This window comes from Sus scrofa, chromosome 4 (genome assembly GCF_054392235.1).
Source record: "Sus scrofa isolate SSC_HxYL_T2T_F1_AM1 chromosome 4, Sscrofa_HxYL_maternal_Yorkshire_Landrace_v2.0, whole genome shotgun sequence".
NCBI classification, from domain to species: Eukaryota; Metazoa; Chordata; class Mammalia; order Artiodactyla; family Suidae; genus Sus; species Sus scrofa.
In genome coordinates this window covers 31,853,581-31,880,440 of record NC_139386.1, presented here as the reverse complement: position 1 = coordinate 31,880,440, position 26,860 = coordinate 31,853,581, and the positions used below count along the sequence as shown (strand labels likewise).

Below are 26,860 nucleotides of genomic sequence, written 5' to 3'. Positions count from 1 at the left end.
AATGGAAATAACATGCTTCATATAGTTTTCACAGCAGTTAAGGGAGATAATTGAAGAATGGCAAGTAGCTTAGTACATGGCACATAGTAGGCACTACAAAGTGCTAGTTATGATATATGATAAATTCATAATGGCAATACCGTATTTGCTTTATAATTGATGTACTATGTTAAAATTACTAAAAGCTAATTCAGTGAAACTTTGTCCTACTAAATGTAAGTTAATGGATTTAATCCTCTCCTTAAAATTTAGTTGGGAAACCTTGCTTTAAAATACTTCTTCAAGGAGTTCCCATCGTGGCTCAGTGGTTAATGAATCCAATAGGAATCATGAGGTTGCGGGTTTGATCCCTGGTCTCGCTCAGTGGGTTAAGGATCCAGCATTACCGAGAGCTGTGGTGTAGGTCGCAGGTGTGGCTCAGATCCTGCGTTGCTGTGGCTGTGGTGTAGGCCGGTGACTACAGCTCCGATTGGACCCCTAGCCTGGGAACCTCCACATGCCACAGGTGCGGCCCTAGAAAAGACAAAAAAAAAAAAAAAAAAAAGACAAAAAAATAATAAACTAAAATCCTTCTTCCATTTAAATGAAGCTATGTAGCATACATTTTAATGTTTAAGAAAAAAAGTGGACACTGCATGTCAAAAAGAGTTGTTTTCAAAAGAGCACATTCTCATCCCTTTTGTAGATCTTTTGTATGAAACCTCCTAACATCACAAAGAAGAAATATGAACATATGGTTGAAAGTAAAAAATCAGCACCAAGGTCCCACATTCAGAAAATTACAGCTGGAAGATTTTTTTTTTCCCCCCTGTGCTTATATTTTGTCAAGATATTTACCTGGAAAAAGAAATGTTTATGAATGTGGAATTTGTTTTTTTACATCATGCATCATTTTCATCTCAGAGCCACTTCATAACTTGGAGATCGTTTTTCGGGGTTGGCAGTTTTGGTTGTTTTATTATTACATATTGACCTGTAAGCTCAGACGTCTCCACAGTTTAAACATGAGCCCAGGTGACAAAATTAGAACCCAGGTAACAAAATTCAGCCCTTATTTATAAACCAGTGGAATGGGGACAATCTTCTGTATTAATTCTAGTCTATAGAACCTATACAAAGTTTTAATATTATTCCTGATATAATGTTCTTTTTGAAGTGAGTGCTTTATGTTAGGCCTTGTCATTGCATATTATACTATTTAATTATTACAAGAATCTCATATGATAAATATTATTTCTCTCATTTCTGTAAACGAGGACTCTGGGTTTCTATTCACCTAACTATCCTGTCACACAGTTGTTAAGTAGCAAAGCTGGAATTCAAACATATGTCCATCTGACTTCAAAACATATTTTCTTTCAATTCCACCATGCTGTGGCTGTACTTTTAAGTGAAATATCATGAATATCCTGGATCAAAGAAGAATCTTTATATTGCAAGAAACACTTGACTTATTGAACAGAGTTTCAGATGAACATACCCATTTAAATGCATTTACATCTTGCTTAAAGGCAGTACTTTCCAAGGAAACTGAAAATAAGCAATTAGATTTAATTCACTTGTAGGTGTACACCTAAGGCCATACCTACACCAGCCAAATAAATGGAGATTTTAGTATCTTTCACCAGGGAGCAGTAATATCTGTGTTGCCATTTTAGAAAATGTATAATCTTACAATATATTTCCATTTAAAACAGTGTAGCAGATTAAATCCATTTTAGCAGTGTATTTCTCGTATTTCACTATTTTATTGCAGTATTGTAATGACTTTATCTGCCTTAGTAGAGCATCTGAATCTCATGAAAAGGAACAGATGAGAAAATGGACACCAAATGCCATTTAAATTACCTACATTTTGAAGAAATTGCTAATGTTTTGTAAATGCGTAAATTCTTTTTCCAAAAACAAACTAATATTTGAAGTTTAAAGAGTATTATTAATAGGTCTTTTTATATATTGAGAAATTTATAGTTAGTATTTCAAAAATTAGTATTTTGAAAAAGTCAAAAACCGTTTTTGTCAGATTCAACAGGAATAAAACCAGATTCCAGAAAAGGAATACTTTGTTATTTATGCAATAAACAAACTTATATGACAAATAATTATTTTCTGACAGCTGTTATACTCAATTTTTATTTATTGATAGTTCCAAGTATTATGGTTGATGTTCTACAAATAAGCAATAAATATGAAAAATGTCATTTATTTATTTTCAGCTCTTCAGTTATCAATTGAATATATGAATATTCAGATAATTTCTCTCCTTATAATTGTTTAATACCTAAATATGTAGACTGTATACTTGCTTCAGTTGCTGATTGTTCCTTCTGTAATGGAATGGGTTAAATTCACTTGGTTGGCTTTGTTTTCTGTAATTAAGCACTCTCAGTTATAAAACCATATTTTAGCTGAAATTCTTATTGAGATACTTAGAGATTTACATTCAGTTGTAAGAAATAATTCAGAGAGATTTCTTGTACACTTTTCCCAGTTTTGTCCAGTGGTCACAATTTGCAGAATTTTATTTTTATTTTATTTATTTATTTATTTATTGTTTTTTAGGGCCGCACCTGCAGCATATGGAGGTTCCCAGGCTAGGGGTCTAATTGGAGCTACAGCTGCCAGCCTGTATCCAAGGGGGCATCGTGGGATCCAAGCCGTGTCTGCAACCTACACCACAGCTCACAGCAAAGCCGGATCCTTAACCCACTGAACGAGGCCAGGGATCGAACCAGCAACCTCATGGTTCCTAGTTGGATTCGTTTCTGCTGCACCATGATGGGAACTCCCTGCAAAATTTTAGTATAATATCAAAACCAGAATATTGACATTGATACAACCCTGTCTTACTCTGATTTCTCCAGGTTTACTTGTACTTGTCTGAGTGGATGTCTGTGTGTCAAATCTATCTATCTTTCTATCTAGCTAGCTAGCCATCTTGCTATCTATCTATCTAGAAATGTTCTCAGGAAGTCAGTTCATTAGCCTGTTTCTACTGTCCAAAAAGATGTTTACTGACTAGTGATCTGTTGAAATACATAATTAAAGCCAATGAAAGATTTTAGTGACATTAGTAGACTATTTGTTTAGTTTGATTTGCATGTCCATGACAAGAAGTTAAATAAGAACCTCCTGGATTAAAACCCTCTTAAGAATTTACCTCCATTTCCTTTTTTGTTGTTGTAGTTTTTTTTTTGTTTGTTTGTTTTTTTTTTTGTCTTTTTGCCTTTTCTAGGGCCGCTCCCCAGACATAAGGAGATTCCCAGGCCAGGGGTCGAATCAGGGCTGTAGCCACCGGCCTACGCCAGAGCCACAGCAACGTGGGATCCGAGCTGCGTCTGCAACCTACACCACAGCTCACGGAAACGCCAGATCGTTAACCCACTGAGCGAGGCCAGGGAGCAAACCCACAACCTCATGGTTCCTAGTCGGATTCGTTAACCACTGCGCCACGACGGGAACTCCAGTCTTTCTCTTTTTAAAATCATTTTTGTATTTAGATATTTGGAAGACATTAAAACTATTAACAGAGTATAAAAGAAGCAATCTTTGTTTTCTAATTTTTTTTTAATGAACCAGTATTTATTTATTTATTTATTTATTTTTTATTTTTTTTGTCTTTTTGCCATTTCTTGGGCCGCTCCCACGGCATATGGAGTTTCCCAGGCCAGGGGTCGAATCGGAGCTGTAGCCACCAGCCTACGCCAGAGCCACAGCAACGCGGGATCCGAGCTGCGTCTCACGGCAACGCCAGATGGTTAACCCACTGAGCAAGGGCAGGGACCGAACCCGCAACCTCATGGTTCCTAGTCGGATTCGTTAACCACTGCGCCACGATGGGAACTCCTGTTTTCTAATTTTTAAGTGATGTATCCTTTCCTTCATTTGTACTTTTATGTTCATCTTATCCTGTATAATTGATGTCACTCTATATACTTTTGCAAATAGTATCTTCATACTCTCTCTTTCATTCTTCACTCCCTTCCTGCCTCTTTCCTTCTTCTGTGAATTCAAATAATATTTATGAAATCCATACATCCTGACATTAATCAGGCATACACAGGCACATGCTACACTGTGGTGGGTACTCTGATGATGTTGGTGCAAAGGAAGAAAAGAGAGTATGAATAATTCTAATCAGGAGTGACTGGTTATCAAAAGGCATTCTGGGAGTTACCGCTGTGGCACGACTGGATAGACAGCATCTTGGGGGCACTGGGATGCAAGTAGATCCCAGGCCTGGCACCATGGGTTAAGGATCTGGTGTTGCCACAGCTGCATCTTAGTTTACTGCAGCTTGGATCTGTTCCCTGGCCAGGGAACTCCACATGCCATGGAGCGACCAAAAAAAGAAAAAAAAAGAAAAAAAAAAAAGGAGAACTGCGTCTTCATGTCCATTTTGGTACTTCTATGACTTATTTCCATGAGTTACAAAACCTGGAGCCTTTAGGTTTCTCAAATAGTAAAATTCTGAAACAAAATTCCATGTTCTCAAAATACATTTCTTTATTATAGAAATAAGGAAACCTCAAGAGTCTTAACTATTTTAAGGGGATAATCAGTCCTAATATGCGTATTAGACTGTTTACAAAAGAAATAAAGTTCTGTCGTTTTTCATTTTGTACATAGAATGTATTTATGACAAGCAATATTCTGAGTGATGTCAAATGGGGATCACCATGATTTGTAATTGGAGTCTTCTTTCACCCTGCCCTAATGATGCTGGCCTCTTCTTGTCTTGTAATTGCATTGTGTGTATGTAAATTAATTTCTCTTAAGTGCTTCAGAATTTATTCTATTAAGTGGTCTCATTTCAAATCTTGTTTATATTATTCTCTTGCTTCTAGCTCTTGTTTCAAATTTTAGCTCTGGTCCTGCCAGCTTGATTATAATTCTGTATAATGAAGCTGAAACTAAAAACATTGTACTCTGATTTCATGTTCTGGAGAAAAGGAGGTGTAATGGCTCATCTGGTTGTGATTAAATATAAAGGTAGACGTGTTTGCTTTATTGTAGACACAAGTGGAGTTTGAGGAATTGACTTGATGATCTTTAGTTGAGCAAAATTATTTAAGGAATGTAATCCCCCAGTGCACAATGGGGCATACATAAAAGTGATGCTTATTGTATGTTTGTTCAGGAAATGAATCAAAAATGAATTTATTAGGATGAAATAAACGACATGCTTGTCCCACAGCTTGCTTACAGAACCGTAATCTTTCCTGAACTACATGGATTTATAATAAGTAGTGATAGATGTAGTCATTGTGTAGTAACTGGTTTTTTTCATACTTTGTTGGTTTTGAAAATTCAAAAGAATAAACTAATAACGTATTTCAAAACTACTATTTTTCCTGAAAATATGCTTTATTTAGGTTTCATATCCTTGTTTTAGAAGTTCAAATTGTTGGTCAGAACGACCAGAAACAATGACGGTAGTAATGATAATAATAAATCTGCATTTTCACAGGATTTTGGCTGAAGTATAACTTTTGATTTTGATAAAGAGATCTACATAAGTGTGAGGGATTATAGTATGTAATATTTTCGAAGGAATATTGGAGGGAGTATCTGTTTATATTTGGAATACTGCCATCTTTCCCATCAAGAAATTAGGATTGTCCTGACTTTAATCTAATTGTCCATTATACATTTAATCATTGTTATTCAGTATAGCAGTGCTTGCTAGGGACTTGTTTCTTCCCAGTATCCATCTCTCATGTGGTGGATGATTGCAGTGGTTCTTTGATCAACTTCTTCCTGCCTGTTGTGACGCATGTAATTGCAACAGCTTGAGTAAAAGTGTTCTATTGAGTTAAAAGGGAAAAGGAGGTAATATATAGATCTACCCCAAATAATTAGAAAAAATGAAGACCAATATTCTCAAAAAATTAATGAAAGATTATGATGACTAAGAAAGATGCTTTTACTTTCATTTAAGTGGTTTACCATAGGCATCAATGTATTTCCAATTGCTCCTCCTAAGTAATGAAAGTGATACCATTAGGTAAAGGACTCAGTGCAGTATCTGGCACAAAATAAGCACTCAATAAATATTACAGATTTTATCCTGATAATTTTATCATTGAGAACATTTGATGAGGGAAATGAAAAAAATCTATTGATAGACAGTTATGTAGGATATGTATTTTGCATCATTTTAAATATGGTTGTTCAAGGGTTTGTATGTTTGTTTTTTCCCCCATGAAGGTATAAACATGCTCCTTATTCTTTCTTGTCTGGAATTCCGTAATGTCAAGATACTGTCAGTGGAAAGTTTAATCCTGGCTATCTAGAAGTGGAATGGGTGATTCACCTTTGATGTTAAACTTCACAGCTACAAACCTTAGCCTGGCTTAGCTACAAAGTGAAAAGGAAATACCAGTGTGGGGTTACTATAGGCAGAAGCTATCCGTTACCTCCAGGGCTATCCTGTCATCTTTTGGATTTGATATGATCTTTTATGCCTCCCTTTTTTCTTCATCTAGAAGGCAAATGGTTCTGGGTAGAAGTTAGTCTTAGTTGAAGTAATTGTGATTATCAAGCAAATCTAGCATATGGAATGCAAGCAGTTTTTAATCCGTATATCTCATTTTTCTTCTTGATTATTTTTAATTATAAAATACTAAGATAAAAATGTATAGCATTTATTTAACACTTTCTTTGTGCCACACATTGTATTGAGTCTTTCTTCTCTTTGTTCTCATGGTCACAACAAAATTAAGAGGGACAATTAGGAAATTAAATTGATGCCCGGGGAAGTAGCAGCGAGTCAATGGATACACCAAGAATGCAAGCTGGTACTCAGGATAGTAAATGTTTTTCTCTCATATCATCTGGATTATTGAATGAGAGATTCATACTGTTAATGATTTATGAAATCACTGTAAGAATTTGTCAAATTTAATTTAGTAATGTACCATTGGTCATCTCCTTATTATCAGTGTATGCAGTATGCTCATAAAAGTACCTTAGTTTCCTGTGTTGGTCAGATTCATCATATAAGAAAATTCAAAATTGTGGAACACTCATGCATTCAGTGGGGGGGAGAAGATATTATTACATATTGAAAGTAAAGTGCTTAGGACTATACTCCTAGCAATGGAAAACCATTACTTTAACTCTAGTTAATACTTGTGCTTATTATTTCCACAATTCAGTATCTATCCTATTTTAACTCTATTCCAGATAAATAATATTTAAGAAGAATGATATAAAGAAACCAGAATGGATCTAGAGAATACCATTTATTATGTATAGTTTTAATTAGTGAAGCTAGAGGGAAAAATAAGACATAACATGTATTTGATAGCTTATTGAGAGTTATCATTACATCTTTCTTTTTAAAGCCTTTTTGACATGTTTACACATATTTGACAGATATACATTATTGCAAACATACTCTCTAGCTTCTAATATTTATTTATGAAAGGTATTTGTAGACAGCATCTATTCATTTATGTGGTAGAGTTTTATGAATATCCTTTATTTTATTTATTTATTTTTTTTTTTTTTGTCTTTTTGCCTTTTCTAGGGCCGCTCCTGCGGCATATGGAGGTTCCCAGGCTAGGGGTCGAATCGGAGCTATAGCCGCCAGCCTACGCCAGAGCCACAGCAACATGGAACCCGAGCCCCATCTGTGACCTACACCACGGCTCACGGCAATGCTGGATCCTTAACCCACTGAGCAAGGCCAGGGATCGAACCCACAACCTCATGGTTCCTAGTCGGATTCGCTAACCACTGCGCCATGACGGGACCTCCTGAATATCCTTTAAATTTGATACCATTTTGATTATGTGAGTATTCTGGTATATAGTCATCAAATAATAATGATGTTAAAAAATCTAGATTTTTTTTTTTTCAAAAAGAAAAGCAGTTGACATTGCAGCAAACATGTGGTTTGGATAACTGTGGTCACTTCCAGGTGCCTGATTCTGTAATCAAGAATCACACCATTAATTCTGAAGGTGCTCATCTGTTAAAGAACATAGATCTTCCTTGATATGAGCACGGTGGGGTTACATCCCCCATAAAGCCATTGTAAATTGAATATATAGTAAGACAAAAATGCATTGGGAATTCCCATCATAGCTCAATGGAAACAAATCTGACTAACATCCATGAGGATGCAGGTTCTATCCCTGGCCTTACTCAGTGGGTTAAGGATCTGGCCATGAGCTGTGGTGTAGGTCGCAGATGTGGATCGGATATGGCATTGCTGTGGCTATGGTGTAGACTGGTGGCTACAGCTCCGATTCGACCCCTAGCCTCAGAACCTCCATATGCTGCAGGTGCAGCCCTTAAAAAAGACAAAAAAAAAAAAAAATGCATTTCATACCCAAAGTCATAGCTCAGCTTAGCCAACCTTAAATGTGCTCAGAACACTTAACCATAGCATACAGCTAGACAAAATCATCTAACCCCAAAACTATTTTAGACTAAATGCTGGATATCTCATGTAATTTATTGAATACTACACTGAAAGTGAAATGGTTGTATGGGTACAGAATGGTTGTTTACCCTCATGGTCACATGGCTGACCAGGAGCTGCAGCTCACTGCCACTGCCCATCATCACGAGAGAGAGTATGAATATTGTACCGCACAGTGCTAGCCTGGGAGAAGATCAAAACTCAGAATATGGTTTCTACTGAGTGCATTTTGCTTTCACATCATCATAAAGTGAAAAATCCTAAATCAATCCATTGTAAGTTGATGACTGTCTATAGACTGCTTCACCTGGTCATTTATAGGAACAAGTGATGAAAAGGGGCCTCGAGTTCCCTTGTGGCTCAGCGAGTTAAGGATCCGGCAGTGTCACTGCTGAGGCTTTGGTTACAGCTGTGCTGTGGGTTCAGTCCCTGGTCGGGGAACTTCTGCATGACCTGGTTGCAGCTAAGAAAAAAAGTAGTGAAAAGAGAAGGGTCTACCTTTGGTCACTGTAAACTGAAATAGATACATACATTTATAGAGAAATTATACTTACAGATGAACTCAGCTCTCAGAACTGTACTGCTTGAAGTGATAGCTTCTACTTTTATTATCTCGGTTTCAGGAGTTTATGTGAAATTAGCAAAAAAGAGTGGAGTCATTTTTTTAACATTGAAAATACTTTATAAGTAAAGCTAGTATTATTTAAGGTGAAGGCACATTACAAATCGTTTCCAATGATTTGAAGAAATACCCTTTTGTCTAAAATTAATGCCAAAATTAATACATTTACAATATTGAACAACAGAAATTTTTACTGTTAGTTACAGTTTCTATGGTTTTAAAACTTTTTTTTATAATAAATTCTAGTCATTTGTTTCTTCTGATTTGGCAGTAATTTTAACTCCTCTGTGCCTTCTAGTTTACTGAGCCTTTGCCTTGCAAACAGTTTTATTTGTAACATAATGAATGTGTTTAAATGTTCATGTTAACATTGTATCATGTTCAACTTTGAAAAATTATTTCTGATCTGTTAAAGGAAAAAGATGGTTTATACTGTCCTTTGCCAGCTTTCTCGCTCTAAGTTGTCATTCCTGATCTCTGAGTTGACTTAGGAGATTTTTCCTCCTTCTAGTCAAATTTTATCTCCTTCCTTTACCAAAAACTTCATATATTGGGTGATTATTACCTCACCACCATCAGAATAGGTCACTTAAGGAAAAGATCAGCATAAAATTCATGTTTCTGTCTCCAGTATCCAGCATGGTGCCTGTCATTATATGTTCAACAAATAATTTTGAATGAATAAATACTTCTTTACAAATAAAGTTCAGTTGAGTGCTGTTCAGTTATGAGTAAAAATAGTCCTGGATTTGAGTAGATGCAAAAGTTTAATACCTGGTGAGCTATTGTATTTCTCTTGGGCCATGCTTAAATCTTCCTATTAAAAGTCACTCCACAGAAATGATATTTTCAGAGGCAGTGGCTTCTATGTAGAGGAATGAATCAAACCTTAGTACTGCACAGCAGTCTCTGAGTTTATGGAAACTACGCTCAGGAGTAATAATATCAGCCAGCCTGCATACCTGCTTTCTTTCCTTCCTCCCTCCCTTTCTTCCTTTCATTCTTCTTCAAGATCTGGCATTTCTATATCATGCATTCATGTTGGAAAGAAAGATCCACGGGAAAAGGAGAGAAGAATTGAAGAGAAGAATAACATATACGTATGTAAAACATACAGCCACTTAACCCACTGAGACTGTTAAATGTGTGACATAGAAATATGTGGAAAAATGTGAAAGCACCAGATATTCTAGTTTTCAATCACCACGTACAATTTCACATTAGAAAGTTCTCTTCTGAGAAAATACTGTCAACAAAATGACAAGATGAGAAGTTGTTTTGTAATGTTCAAAATGTCTTTACACTTTGTATTCTTAGAAGGAAATGTTTGTGTTATTTCTTATGCTAGTAATGATATAATATATTTAATCAGTCTTTTGATTTTTATATTTTAGTTCCTTTAATAACTGAATATTTTCTCTGACGAATTAGGTTGGGAAGGGGCAGGGGGAGTGGTGGGGGGCATTCCACTGTTTTAAAACCATGTATCTTTGATTTCTTCTCTCTGAAATTTCTGGGTCAGAAATGTAAAAGTATATTGTGAATCTGATAATCAAACAATAATTTTGTCACTCTTCCCCCTCTAATGCTTTCCCAGTGTTTTGTTTTAATCTTTTCCACCACCTTGCCTCCTTCAAAACTCGCCCTGTGGCCCCATCCTTCAGGCACTCACATTCTGCTTTCCAAATTGACTGGCAGCTAATCTTATAAATGAATCCACTCTAATGGCTGCTGATAATGATACTGGGGCTCGAGGTCAACCCTTCCACCTAGTTAAGCTGTTAAAAATTTTTAAGAGAGGCAGTCCGATAAAGTAAAATGAACTCGAGAGGGTCAGAAAACTAGGGTTGGAGTCCTAGTTTCACTACTAATTTTGTAACTTAAATAAGTTATATTCGCTTTGAGTTCCAACCCAATGAATATGATGGTAACATGGTTAAAAAAAAATAGTGCCTACTCTGTCTGCTCACTTCTTATTAAAATATGCATTATAAAGGGAAAAAAAACATTATGAAGGTACAAAAATGATTGTTTCTTTAAAAACAATCATTTAACCCAAAAGAGTAAATGTAAACACACACACACATACACATTTTCTGCAACCCTACTAGGTAAAAGCATTGTGGAGTAATCAAGAAAGTTCCATGTACAGAGATAATAAATGCACATAAATCACTATTATAAGAAAGAAAGTGATAAAGGATATTAGAGCTAAAACCAAATACTGTGGGAATTCAAAAGGAGATATCACCCCTGAATTTCTAACAAGGAGAGACTATGTGAATTAGGGAAATGTTCATGAAGAGATGACAGATTTCAAAAGATGGTAGGGTTTAAGCATAACACTAATGATGGGTGTTTTGAGTAATATATCAGAGTAAGGCCTTCAAAACACAGAAGGATTGACTGTCTACAGCACCCGAAAAAAACCAGTGTCACTGAGGCTGCTTTTGGTAAGATGACTCTTTCAGTTATGTGTAACTTAAGAATATATACAGCTATAAAGCTACATAAGCATTAATAAAAAACCTCCAGAAATTAAAGTAAATGATTGCCACTTGCTTAATCTTCACAAATTATATTTTAAGAGTAGTTTCTGAAACTAATAATATTTTCGGCAATATGAATTCAAATTTAGAAATAAATACTTTCTGCCAGTATTGTAACCTACATATGAAATCTTTCTATAGATGAAAAGCATTATCAAGTAAATATATACATATATTTATTGAGGAAGCCATACAATAAGATAATGAAATGGCTGATATAATTAATGTGTAATGTTTATTACTATGCTAGACTTACTCCCCCCAACTTTGGGTTCCACGTCAAGGTTTAATGAAACACTTCAATAATATGTGTGATGCACTGGCAATGGTGTTAGGTGAGAACTCAAGTATCCTATGACCTATATTCATTGGTAGCATATTGATATTTTAGTCTCTTTATAGTTCTGATTTCCACTTATTTTTAAAAAACTTTTTAAAAATTATGCTTGTTCTCTGGATAAAAAATTAAAAATCTATAATGGCATATCGGTTTCAGACTGGTCTTCTCCAGTCTTCTATTATTGGCTGAGAATTCTTCACAGTGCACTGTTACTTCCCTGAATTAGATGTAAAGGTTTCCAAATAATGCTATAGTTTCCCACGTATTATTTATTCATCTATCAAATCGCTCTACCATCCTTTGGTTCTCTAATATCGTGACCAAAAAAATGACCTCCCCACTCCCAAGTGGAGCTTCATGTAGATCTTTCCTTTCAGGCAAAACTCATCCTAATCACAACTGATGCTTAAGAATGTTTACCTGTTAAAGCTTGTCAGTAAGTTTTCTTTCATCTCCATCTATACCATCTCACAATGTTAAAAGCATGGCTGTATCTGGGTTAATAGGTGTCAAGCTGAAGAAATACCTGATAAGGCAGTAGTGTTTAAATATCAGCAATGCCTTGTTAAAAATCCCCTTGGGTGTCAAATACTTCTTTGAAATTACTAAGTCTAACTATAAGAAAGCATGCAATTTTAACAGACCAAAGTAATGTTGCCTAAAATTGAGAACCTTAAATATCAGTGAGGATGACTGATGTTCTGTCTTAAATATTCTTTAAAAGCTAGCCCTTGCTTCTTTTTCATCAAACAGGATCTTAAGGTTGATTTTTTTTTTTTAACCCAAAGTTTCTCCTTTAGAGTTTTTTCCTCCTGGAGAAAACAAGCCTTCTCTGACCAGTGCTCGGCAGGCCCTAACCCTTCTATGGACCTCTGGCTGAGAGAGACTCCTGGCCGTTGCCCCCGCACTGCTGTTTCCTATGTCTGCTTGCCCAGACCTCTCACATCCCTGGCTGTTCTTTTCTTTTTTTTTTTTTTTTTTTTTTTTATTAAATTTTATTTTCCCACTGTACAGCAAGGGGGTCAGGTTATCCTTACATGTATACATTACAATTACAGTTTTTCCCCCACCATTTCTTCTGTTGCAACATGAGTATCTAGACATAGTTCTCAATGCTATTCAGCGGGATCTCCTTGTAAATCTATTCTACGTTGTGACTGATAAGCCCAAGCTCCCGATCCCTCCCACTCCCTCCCCCTCCCATCAGGCAACCACAAGTCTCTTCTCCAAGTCCATGATTGATTTTCTTTTCTGAGGAGATGTTCATTTGTGCTGGATATTAGATTCCAGTTATAAGTGATGTCATATGGTATTTGTCTTTGTCTTTCTGGCTCATTTCACTCAGGATGAGATTCTCTAGTTCCATCCATGTTGCTGCAAATGGCATGATGTCATCCTTTTTAATGGCTGAGTAGTATTCCATCGTGTATATATACCACATCTTCCGAATCCAATCCTCTGTCGATGGACATTTGGATTGTTTCCATGTCCTGGCTATTGTGAATAGTGCTGCAATGAACATGCGGGTGCATGTGTCTCTTTTAAGTAGAGCTTTGTCCGGATAGATGCCCAAGAGTGGGATTGCAGGGTCATATGGAAGTTCTATGTATAGATTTCTAAGGTATCTCCAAACTGTTCTCCATAGTGGCTGTACCAGTTTACATTCCCACCAACAGTGCAGGAGGGTTCCCTTTTCTCCACAGCCCCTCCAGCACTTGTTATTTGTGGATTTATTAATGATGGCCATTCTGACTGGTGTGAGGTGGTATCTCATGGTAGTTTTGATTTGCATTTCTCTTATAATCAGCGATGTTGAGCATTTTTTCATGTGTTTGTTGGCCATCTGTATATCTTCTTTGGAGAAATGTCTATTCAGGTCTTTTGCCCATTTTTCCATTGATTGATTGGTTTTTTTGCTGTTGAGTTGTATAAGTTGCTTGTATATTCTAGAGATTAAGCCCTTGTCAGTTGCATCATTTGAAACTATTTTCTCCCATTCTGTAAGTTGTCTTTTTGTTTTCTTTTGGGTTTCCTTTGCTGTGCAAAAGCTTTTCAGTTTGATGAGGTCCCATGGGTTTATTTTTGCTCTAGTTTCTATTGCTTTGGGAGACTGACCTGAGAAAATATTCATGATGTTGATGTCAGAGAGTGTTTTGCCTATGTTTTCTTCTAGGAGTTTGATGGTGTCCTGTCGTATATTTAAGTCTTTCAGCCATTTGGAGTTTATTTTTGTGCATGGTGTGAGGGTGTGTTCTAGTTTCATTGCTTTGCATACAGCTGTCCAGGTTTCCCAGCAATGCTTGCTGAATAGACTTTCTTTTTCCCATTTTATGTTCTTGCCTCCCTTGTCAAAGATTAATTGACCATAGGTGTCAGGCTTTATTTCTGCATTCTCTATTCTGTTCCATTGGTCTGTCTGTCTGTTTTGATACCAGTACCACACTGTTTTGATGACTGTGGCTTTGTAGTATTTCTTGAAGTCTGGGAGAGTTATGCCTCCTGCTTGGTTTTTGTTTCTCAGGATTGCTTTGGCGATTCTGGGTCTTTTGTTGTTCCATATAAATGTTTGGATTGTTTGTTCTAGTTCTGTGAAAAATGTCATGGGTAATTTGATAGGGATTGCATTGAATCTGTAGATTGCTTTGGGTAGGATGGCCATTTTTACAATATTGATTTTTCCAATCCAGGAACATGGAATATCTTTCCATTTTTTTACATCTTCTTTGATTTCTTTGATTAAGGTTTTATAGTTCTCGGCATATAGGTCCTTTACCTCTTTGGTTAGGTGTATTCCGAGGTATTTGATTTTGTGAGGTACAATTTTAAAAGGTATCGTATTTTTGTATTCCTTTTCTAATGCTTCATTGCTGGTATACAGAAATGCAACTGACTTCTGAATGTTAATCTTATATCCTGCCACTTTGCTGAATTTATTAATCAGTTCAAGGAGTTTTGGGGTTGAGTCCTTAGGGTTTTCTAGGTATAGAATCATGTCATCTGCATACAGTGACAGTTTGATCTCTTCTCTTCCTATATGGATGCCTTTGATTTCTTTTGTTTGTCTAATTGCTGTGGCTAAGACTTCCAAAACTATGTTGAAGAGCAGTGGTGAGAGTGGGCATCCCTGTCTTGTTCCAGATTTGAGTGAGAAGGCTTTCAGTTTTTCCCCATTGAGGATTATATTTGCTGTGGGTTTATCATAAATGGCTTTGATTATATTCAGGAATGTTCCCTCTATACCCACTTTGGCGAGGGTCTTGATCATGAATGGATGTTGAACTTTGTCAAATGCTTTTTCTGCATCTATTGAGATGATCATATGATTTTTGACCTTTTTTTTGTTAATGTGGTGTATGATGTTGATTGATTTGCGTATGTTGAACCATCCTTGTGAACCTGGGATGAACCCAACCTGGTCATGGTGTATAATTTTTTTGATATGTTGTTGGATTCGGTTGGCTAAGATTTTGTTGAGAAGTTTTGCATCTATATTCATCAATGATATTGGGCGATAGTTTTCTTTTTTGGTGGTATCTCTGCCTGGTTTTGGAATGAGGGTGATGGTGGCCTCATAGAATGTCTTTGGGAGTATTCCTTCTTCTTCAACCTTTTGAAAGAGTTTAAGGAGGATGGGCACCACTACAGGCCAGGAGGGAATGGCAAGAGATATTTAAAGTGCTCAAAGGAAAAAATATGCAACCTAGAATACTTTATCCAGCAAGAATATCATTTAAAATAGAAGGGGAAATAAGAATTTTTCCCAACAAACAAAAACTTAAAGAATACAGCAACACAAAACCCAGGTTAAAGGAAATATTGAAAGGGCTTCTCTAAACCAAAAAGAAAGGAAGGAAAGGGAAGAAAAAAGAAAAGAAAAAAAAAAAAAAAAGAAGAAGAAGAAGAAGAGGAAGAACTAGGACTGAGGATGATACAATCAGAGAGCAGTCACTCAAATAAGCCAGCATACAGATTTAATCATGAACATGCTTCAAACAAAATAAAATTAAAAAGAAAAAAATAAAAGAGTCATCAAAACCATAAAATGTGGGCAAGGGATGTTAGGAGGTAAATAATCCTTTTTGTTTGTATGTATGTCTCTCTTCTTAATTTTAATATAATAATGAAGTGCTGTTCTTTTCTGACTGTACTTCCCAAAGCATACGCTCCCTCTGGGTCTCAAGATTTGAATCAGGAAGTGCTATTAGGTCAGCCTGTGACAAGGAGTGCTGCCTGGAGGGTCAGGTAGGGTTTCTGGCAGCAAAGGAGTATACTGTGCCAGATTTCTTGAGCAAAAGATTGCTGACTCTCTCCTCCTCCTTCCAGCAGCTGAAAAGTGTCCACAAACTGCAGCTCCTCCTTCCAGTGACTTTTCCAAAAATTTGCAAGAGCTAGTCACCCTCTAGGTGGCTATTTTCAGACACCTGGGATGAGCTGGGTTTTTTGTTCATATAAATAGACCATAGAACAAAGGGGAAAGTTGGGCAGTTTCTTCTACTAGTCTTTTTTTGTGTGTGTGTGTCTTTTTAGGGCCGTACCTGTAGTATATGGAAGTCCCCAGGCTAGGGGTCAAATCAGAGCTGCAGCTGCCGGCCTACACACCACAGCCACAGCAATAGCAACACCAAATCCAAGCTGCGTCTGCAACCTACACCATAGCTCACAGCAGTGCAGGATCCTTAACCCACTGAGTGAGGCCAGGGATCGAACCTGCGTCTTCATGGATACTAGTCAGATTCGTTTCCACTGAGCCACGATGGGTACTCCTCTTTCTCCTAATCTTGAAGATGGTCTCTGTGTATAAAACTTACTTTGTATATGAATACACAGGTGGAGGATTTTCTAGTTATTTCAGGACATGGTTTCTTTTTTTAAAAACATCATGGATTTTCTGTTTTACCAATAGTACCACCAATAGTATTACTACCTAGAACCACATTTTATCTTTCTATCTTAAAGATAATTTGTAAGTATCAGTAGGTCCATGGATAGAAAGAATACTCAGACATATAATAGCCTCAGAATTAATCCTTAAAGCTAGACAGAATATAAAGTAAAAGGTTCCTGAGTTTGTAAATACATGCCAATATTTGGTAGCAAATGCACGTAAATTTGCTTCTTAATGCTGTACGCATTGATATCTGTGACTTTTTAGAAACTATAGCCAAGGGGTATGTTTTGTATTCTTAAGAAATGGGGTGAATTAACTTGATGTAGGTTTTAGGCAATCCCAGTGTCTTGTTTTAGAGTTTTTAAGGTACTGAATGCATCACATGAAAAGGGAATGTTTCTATTTTGCCACCACCATTATGTTATCTTTTCCAGTGCAATTACAAGCTAATTCAGGTCTCTTTGTGTTACACTAATAGCCTCTGATTCGCTGCTGTCACCCACTACCTCTTCATGCACTTTCAATACCATCTACAGTGCCCCCAGCACTTACCTAGGTTGAGTATTTTTCTCTAAGTAGAGCCTCATCTTTGGCAAATCATTAATGGAACATCAAAAAGATCCCATCTGTTAGAGTTACATATGGCTAAGATCAGAATTATCAAATATCTCATTTTTTTCTTTATTCTTTTTCTCTTTTTTCCCTCCCTTTCTTATCCACACAATAAATGTAGTTGTCAGCAGGATAAGTTCATGCGCCGGATAAGGTCACAATTTCATTTAGTGACAGCTTCCAACAGTACCAACTTACGAGGTTCGATTTATTAAAGAGTCAGAAGGGATAAGATCACTGCATGGCCAGCCTGATTTATCAGGGTTTGACTGGAGTACTTGAATAGGGAATGTCGTATTTCAAGTTTATGTTCAAAACTGTAGTTTAGTGTGTGTTATGACTGTATGACTCAAAAATTGAGAAGGAAAAGTTAGAAAAGGTATCCCTATAAGGCGATTTGTAGCCACTCACCAAGAATGATCATTTCCTGTGCCAAACCAGGCTTTGAAATGGATCAACGTAGTGTGCTATAAATGGCACTATTTGTCTTAGAATGCAGATGAAACATGCTGTTTTTAATGCCCAGGGAAATACACGGAAAGGCAAGGCTGCAGTTTGGCTGTGAAGATAATCAGCAGTAAAATGATCATCTAACCCTCTTCTGTATCTGGCTGGCAGCTGTCAAATGGTTAAACCATAAAATAGCAAGAGTTCTGCCATACTTCAGCCACCTTGGCTGACTTTGAAAATGTTTTGAGATTTTTAGAATCTTTGAGCGCTTTTTGAACTCAGCATGACTTCAGGGCTGTCCATGTTTGATACCATGATGTATAATGTTTTCCAACCATGAAGAAAATATAAATATGGGTTCTGACGCTATAGCCTTCTGCTGTAGTAAGGCCTGATAAACATTATGAGTTAATTCATGTGGTCTGCTTTAAAATTTGGTTATATATTTAAAACCAAGTTCAAACCAATCCAACTTTATTTTCAGCAAATGAAATATGATCTTCTGTCATCTCATTTACTTGCAACCATGTCCTTCTATGAAATCTGAGCCTGGAGTTAAGGGATGTTCTGTAAATACCATGTATATTTACGCCATCAACTTAAGGCTGAATTCAGTTGAAACATGATTGCTGATAATTATGCTAAAAGGCCCACATCTTTCTGTTCCCCTTTGGTATGCTACAGTTTTCAGATACTTTGCTCTCTAAAGAGGCGTCAAAAGGACCCTGTTAAAAAGAAACAAAGCAATGTCTTGATAGTACCTTCAATAAAAAAAGATTTGAGGGTATTGCTCTTAATTTCAAGTATTTCTTTCCATCAGTAAATTTCTTTTATTTGGGGGGAAAATGTGGGTTGATATCTTAAAAGCTGCAGTGTGTTTGGTAGTGATTTCTGACTTAGGGCTTTTTTTTTTTTTTTTTTTTAAGTGAAGCTATCATAAGTCTTTGAGTAATCACAGACTTTTAAAAGTATGCATTATCAAGAAGATAAGAGAAACAGCCCTCAGCACTAACAATATTATCTTTTACCAAAATTGATTAGTCCATCCTATGTGTCTCAAATATTTTGTGTGAACTTACCCAGCATGTTAAAAATAAGGCTTCTTTTTGAAGAATGGCTGCAAAGCATGAACTGGGCAGAGAAGAAAAAAATCTTTATTTTTCATCCTGCTCCGTGTTTCACAGATGAGGTAATGTAGTTAATGTAGTAAATTGCTGAACAAATGAAATGTAAGAGTTGTGATACAAAGAGAAGATGTATATTAACCCCTTTTTGTCTTTAAAATCAACTTTAACTGCTCAATTAAGCCTGTGAACATCTGAAAATCTTTATCCAATCAATGGTGTTCAGTTTGTATTTTGCAGTCACCCCATGTCACAAACTAAATTAATTACCATAGGATAAACAGAATTTTAAAAATACACCTGTAGTACAAGATGCGTATACTCCTCTTGAGGTAAAAGAAGTTACCAAGGGGAAGCCACTAGGGAATAATTAAATTAAAACTATGTGGACTATAAATATGGGAGAATTACAGAAGAACTCAATTTTTTTTTCTGGAGTTCAGAGTCATTTGATGAAAGTGAATAACCTTCAATTTGATCTTATAATATTAAGAGGGCGTTGTCATTATCAGGGCAGCCAGGCAATGGTGTATCTGCTAGGTAGCAACAACAGTGACACTCAGAAAGGTGTGGGAGTTAAACTGAAGATGAGGAAGAACGTGCTATAAGGAAGAGTTTCTTGTCTGGGGAACCGAAGATATTCTGGAGAGCAGAGCAGAAGGAAAAGCAGCTGCCATGGAGCAATGCTGTGGTGGTATTAGGATACAGGCAGAAATGTTCAAGTTGGGATGACCTAAAGGAAGCCAGTGAAGGGACTTGCACAAATGAATGACATGATGAGGGTGGCGTTTTCATAAGTTTCTCGTGGCAGGGATTTGGAGCCTGAATCAGAGGTGTAGAGTGAATTGGGGCCGATGAGTCCTCTATATCGGAGTTGATAAAACTGAGAAATGTTACTAAGCAAGGTGAATCCAGGAGCTATTTAAAAGAAAGATAAGTCAGGATTCAGAGAGTATCTTAGATAGAGCTGTTAAAGGAGGAATGTGATCATGGACACTGAATGGTTAGACGTGATGGTGAATGTAGGTGGACAATACTTCTGTTTCTTTGTGGTGAAGTGGTGAGTATTTATTAAGAGTGTGTGCTGGCCTCCCCTTCTAAAACACTCTGTTCACTCCACACACCCACAGTCTCCAACTCATCAAAACGAACTTTTTCAGTCCTTTTCTTAGTTTCATAAATTTTTAGGTTCCTTGATTGATCCCTCCTCCTTTAAATTCCCAATCAATCACCAGATGCTCTGGTACCTCCTTTGTACCATAGTAGATGTGATGGTACCATATCCAGGTTTGTTTGTTTGTTTGTTTGTTTGTTTTCACTTTTCTTGCATTTCTCTTAAATGTTTTGTGCCTGCTCCTCCAGTCTTCTGCCTGCTGAAGATCCTTGGAACTCTATCCAGTATATTATTTTTATTTTATTATGGTACACCCTCTCCTGGATCAACAATTTAATGACTTTTATTACCATACTCAAGCTAATTAGTGAACAAATGCCAAAATTTATGACTCTAGTCAAGACCTTGCTTCTGATCCCACAAGCTAATACCTGCCCACCCAAAATCACCTCTTGCCCTCTTTACCAAGCCAGTTTGACCTCAGTATTTCCAAGCTCTAACTCCTCATCCTTAAATCTTTATTCTGTACCCTGCCTCAATAGGAACATGGCCATTGGCTCATAGCCTGAGCCAGATACCTGAACATTGTTGAATTTTCCCTTCCCTAATTCCTAAACTCTAAATAATTCCCAAGTTCTATGGCTTCTACTTCCTTATAGATCACATTTTTTGACATTTATCCAGGCTTCAGGCTTGTTTTGTTTGTTGCTTTATGCCTGGTTGTAACCCTCTGTCTGGCATTTAGTAGTTACCCGATAAATATTAGAGCACAAATGAATGAATAAACCGATGAATGGATTCAAAAAACAAAGAACAAACAAATCAAGTGAGAAGGGAACTTTGTTTTATGATTTTGAAATTTCTGATCTTTTCGAATCAAACATTCCTTTTATGATAAGCTGGTTCTAGGACCTGGGGCTTTGACTCACCATCTCAGTGTTCTTTCTGCCTCTCATAACATATCATATCCAGGGAAAGAAAATCATGGTGTCACCAACACCTCACCAAGTAGAAGTGAATGCAAACCCCCTTTTAACAATGACAAACGAAAGACTCAGAAAAGATATAACTTATTCACGGCTATTCAGCTGGCTGTTTGATGGGCTAAAAGTTAACCTAATTTTTAGTGCAATGATATTTCTTCTATTTCATGACTCTTATTAATATTTGAAAAAATTAAAAGCATTTACTCTTCAGCAACATATATGTTAAATGAAATAACAACTTTCATTCATGCAATATCTTATTTCTCTTGCTAACATGAAACAATTGTAGCCTTCATAGTGTATAAATGCTAATTAATTGCAGTGTGCTTGCAGTTTTCTATAAAGCTGCTGTGAATAAATGAATATTTTTATTTAACTGTTTCAACAAAAGAAAGGATTTCCACAAACCTCAGAATACCATCTAACATCTTGATAAGCAAGAAAGGAGACTGAGATTTGCATGTTTGTCTAGTAAAGTTGAAAAGATTGACTTGAGAGCCTGAACAGTTCCTGGACTTTCTGTTATGGCCATCTTTAAGAGCTCGTAAACCTATTTTTGGCCTGCTTAAAATTTTAATGCATAGTCAAAGACACCTCAAAAATTTGGAGATATTTGGGTATCACTTCACAATCTGCCATAAGTTTGTAGTTCTTAATCCATTAAAAGACAGACCTGCTTGTAAATCCACAGGTATAGATAAGAAGTCACTGTTTGACTGAGTCTGAACCCTTTTCAAATGAAAAATGTCAGTGGCAGAAAGAGAGGATGAATTACGTTTTTAAAGGGTTTTCAAATATTTTCATGATTCCTCTGATATCACTTGAAATGTGACATGCTGTTTTTTTGTGTTGTTTTTTTTTTTAAGTGTGTAAAAACAAGCGAATTATTTGGGCATTTTTTTTTTTTTATGTAGAAAAGAGCATTCTTAACTAGTGTTTGGTTGAGGGGTCGAAATGTGTTTTTATCTTTAAAGGGTAAATTGTTTAAAAAATTGTTTAAAATGTAAGTATGATAGAAAAATAAGAACTGTCCAATAGAAATTAAATAATTCCTTTTCAAATAGAAAAATTATCTAAAAGATTTATATATCCATATTATCACATATGAAATTGTGTGTATACATTAAGGGGTATTTCCCACTGAGTCTTCTTGACATCATTTGACAGATTGTTGGCTATGCTCAATCTTTGAGGATTTTCTATACAAGTCCTTGATTCCAATGCATTCATCAAAAAGATTGTACAAGAATGAAAAACATTTTCCGGGGGAAATGTCAGAAATGGGTTTATTTTTCCACATGCAGAAAATAAATGATTGTTGTTCCATATTCCCTGGACTCTGAGTAAACTTCAGGGTTTGATACATAAGTATCAATGTTATTTAAAATAAGTTTTTAGAGTTCCCGTGGTGGCACAGCAGAAATGAATCTAAAGGAATCTGACCGGAACCATGAGGTTGCAGGTTTGATCCCTGGCCTCACTCAGTGGGTTAAGGATCTGATGTTGCCGTGAACTGTGGTGTACGTCGCAGATGCAGCTCAGATCCTGCGTTGCTGTGGCTGTGGTGTATGCCGGAAGCTATAGTTCTGATTGGATCCCTGGGAATCTCCATATGCCGCAGATGCAGTCCTAAAAAGCGGGGGGGGGGAAAAGTTTTTTTATTTATAAAACTGTATTTCAGAAACTCAGATTTATTGAATCTTTTGGGGTCCATTTGCCTCATTACTGATCATCTTTAGCTGCTAACAGATCACAAGGAAAAAGAGTAAGAGGTGTGTGTCTATCTTTAATAAGTTTAATGAGTTCTTCCATTTTTAGTGTATTTGACAAGCAGAAGAGGAAGGAAGTGTGAGAAGAAGGAAGAATGGCGGTGTAGTTCTTGAATTTAAATTTTGTACTGTGAACATGAAATTGTTTTTTTCCATTACATCTGCATTATTCAGATACAGAAAAGTTTATGTTTCATAATGGGCCCAACTTAACCATTGCACAATATTTTAGCTGATTGTTTATGTATTTTGACTTTGGTTTTGAAGATGAACAATAAAAACATGAAAAGGGGTGCCTGGTATTGTAACTATTAAGAGGAAGTGACACAAATATAGAGAATTAAGAGATATAATTGAACTCAGGTTGATGCTGTTGCTTTTAAAAGCATCAAGATTAAGTTTATAAATTTAGTCATTGACTTGAAAAGAAACTGAGGCCATAATCAAGCACATATTTCATATTATATTACCTACCATGACTTATATATCATTTGCAAAGTGTAATTACTGAATATATTCTGTTTTATTTAGAACTTTCCACACTGTCTTTTCTATGTGGATTTCCATTCACACTTTTTCCCTTTCTATTTCTTCTATTTTTATGTCTGCTCTTGAGCAGCCTAGGAAGAAATTTCACTTTAGAAAATAAGTTATCTTATTAAGATTAATGTTTTGAAATATTAAAAATTTATTGTGATAATATAGTATGGTATATTACTTTCAGAACCTAAGTAATCATAGATTTAATTACTTAAAGAGAGGGTCTCCACTTTCTGATTTAGATTTTTTTTTGTTTATCCCAAACAATATTTAGGCCATTCTTGGAGATTTTGAAGTCTTCATTTATTAATTTTTTAAATTAATCCATTCATTTATTTAAAAGTGAGCATTTGGTGAACTCGTCCTTTATACTCTCTTTACTTTCTGTTTCTCTTTAATGATCCCAAGCAATGATTGGGGGGAAGTAAAATAAAGAATATCATCCTAACTGGCTGTTTTTTAAGGGTTTTTGTCCAAATTGTTTTGATAACATAAAATCTTACCTAAAGTACCACATATAAACAGTAATGACTTTGATTAAAGTTTTTTTTTTATTTGAGAAAATGCGTATCTCTGCCTTTCGCCTAAGTCATTGTTTTATTCACTGAAACCGGTAGTAATTTCAAGAAATTCTCAAATACTTTCAAAAACGTTCAGTGTTGTTCACCAAGAGTCTTAAATCACTAAAGTTCTTGCCTAAGGTATACATCTTTAATTGTAATTTTTTAGTTACGTTGGTTATCAAATGTCAGAATTTTAACTCTAAGTCATTGTCCTATTTCTTGTCTGTTTTGGCATTGGAGCGATCCTTTTTGAGCACTTGTTATCATTTCTCATTCTTCAGGATTTGCTAACTAGAATTGAATTCTGTAGATGATAAGTGTGAAAAGGTGCAAGAAAGAAATTGGACTGTGAATACAATTTAAGGACAAGTTCTATTATCCTCTCAGGATAACTCAACCAGTTGTCTTTCAGATGAACATGGTTAATTCTTTTGATATGAATCCTGAGAATATGGTGCATGTCAAGCAAACACACAAAAAGAGACAGCTGTTGGTAAAGCACAGTGAAAGGACTCTAAACTCCACCTGTGTTCACTGTCTGCAGGAGAGCTGGAGATGTTTCAGAAAGATGGAGAACGAAAAATTCAGAGTCGGCAGCAGCTTCCAGTAGGAACCACCTGGGGGCCATTCGCTGGGAAGATGGACCTGAATAATAATTCCTTGGTATGTGGATGTGTTGAGATTGTTGACCCGACTACTTTGTCAGAGCACAGAAGTGATCTCTGCTTGCTTCCCAGTGAAATCACTAAAAACAAGTTTGTTTTTTCTCTTTCATGGAGCACTAAACTGAGGTATTTTCCAAGTGGTTTGCCTCTGACAATAATATACGCAGAATTTAGAAAGAAACAGGTTAATCATACTAAGTGGTTGTTTAGTAAGGCCATTTATTATAAGGCTGCTTTATCTGCTTAGCCAGACTAATATTGCTCATATTTAATAATATATGCAAATGCTTTTATTTTTAAAATGACACATATTAATAGTCATACATTATAGGTATAAATGATGAACAAGGAATAAACAACTTTGTTATTCCTTGGTAATATTATTTGTACCTTTAAGAGCAAGAATGAGTGATCAGCATCATAATTTTTCTTAACTCTTTTGGTAAAAATTCTGAGATCGGGACATCTCCCTCTAGGAAAGATCATATGGACAGGTGATTGATTTGACCTTTGAAACAGTTATGAGAAAATGGAATATTTGGTTACCTTTAAACTTCATTTCTTAACTGAATGTTACTTTCCTACTGCAGCTGTGGCAAATTACTGCAAATTCTGTGGCTTGAAACAATACAGATGTATCATCTTGTAGCCTGAAATGGATCTCTCTGGGCTAAAATCAAGGTGACTGCAGGACTAAGTGTTTTTCCTAGAACTTCTAGGGGAAAATCTGTTTACCTTGCTTTTTGAGCTTCTCAAGGCTGTCCATTACCCTTGGCTTATATGGCCCCCTTCCATCTTCAAAACCAGCAAAGGATGATTGAGTCTGTCTCACATCTTTGTTCTGACTCTGTCTCTTCTGTCTTCCCCTTCCACATTCAAGAACCCTTATGATTACATTGGGCTTACCTGGGTAATCTAATTTCCTCTCCCTTTTTAAGATCAGCTGATTACAACTTTAATTCCACCTGCTTTCTTAATTCCTTTTTGCCGTGTAAGGTAACACTCACTCCTATTATAAGTGATAATATAAGAGATAAAATTTGGGGATAAAAAGGTCTTATATTCTTTAGCAGATCCAGAAATTATATATATGAAATGGAAGTCCTTCTCTTTAAATTCATTTATGTAGGAAGAGCTTCATGCCTGCTAAATGACTCCATCTATACTGTGGGGACATAAAAACTCCCGGAGGGGTTTTTATATGTGAACTCAACTCAGTAACATTGCTTTCCTTTTTTAAATGTATTACATGAAAGAAATTGGTATGTGTAGACCTCTGCTTTTTCAGTGTCACATGGGTGAGACAGAGGTTATTGATTTAACTAAAAGTAATGTTTGAATAAGTAAAACATTTGTGTCATCAAACTTTTAAACAACATAAGAGATCCTAGGGTTGTGCTTTTTATTTCCTAAATCCAGGCATGTATCCAAACAAGGATGAAGTAGGAGAGTTCACATGTATTTAAGAACCAAACCAGTTGATAGACCAGGCTAACTGTTTAATAATCTGGCAATTTAATTTGTGGTGGTTCAGCACAGCTACCTCAAAAAGGGCCTGAGATGTAGCTCCACAAACACTGCAGCCCCTGGTTGGTGGAGTTGTGTTAGTGGACTATTCTCTTGATTCCTTTGATAGGACAGTATTAGCAGTATTTGCTTTCTCAAGCAAAGGCAAGAGGAAGATTGTCTAAAGATCAAAGGTTGAATTAAATGCTATTCAAAAGCCATTTCATCTGGGGTTTTCTATTGGTGATCTAGCATTAAAACATCTTAGGCAATAAGAGATTTATCTCATCTATCACTGTATATCAGACACCAGCACAACCTCTAGTCATTTCTCTGATAGTTCTTCAAAAGTGTACTGCTACTGAAGTGGCAGGTATTGTTTATGTAAAATGTGATGTTTTTCCCTTTATTATATCAAAATAATATCTCTGTAAAATGCAATTTTGATTAATCTTAATATCATTGTATATAATTTTTTATACATTTTTAGCATGTGCCAAATTGTGACGTGTGGACAGTAAACCTCTTTGTGGAAGTTTAGTTTTTCAGTGAAATGATTTCCTAAATTTTGGACACATGATATCATTTTTTTATACTTCTGTGCCACTCTAAAACTATTTTATGCTATACTTAGCATTTTTTATATTTAATATCTTAATATCATAATTTTATAGTTATGAAGTTTTTGGTACATTTGA

The 26,860-nt window shown here is 36.0% G+C and overlaps 1 protein-coding gene across 1 annotated transcript in view; it reads left to right on the top strand.

The window, feature by feature from the left end:
• The window catches only part of ZFPM2 (zinc finger protein, FOG family member 2), a gene marked incomplete at its 5' end in the record, with an annotated part of 382,811 nt that overhangs the window by 124,387 nt on the left and 231,564 nt on the right, over nt 1-26,860 (top strand). The window contains 1 exon segment of the mRNA NM_001195374.1: nt 24,536-24,654. Within this exon segment, the coding sequence (NP_001182303.1) occupies nt 24,536-24,654 (119 nt within the window).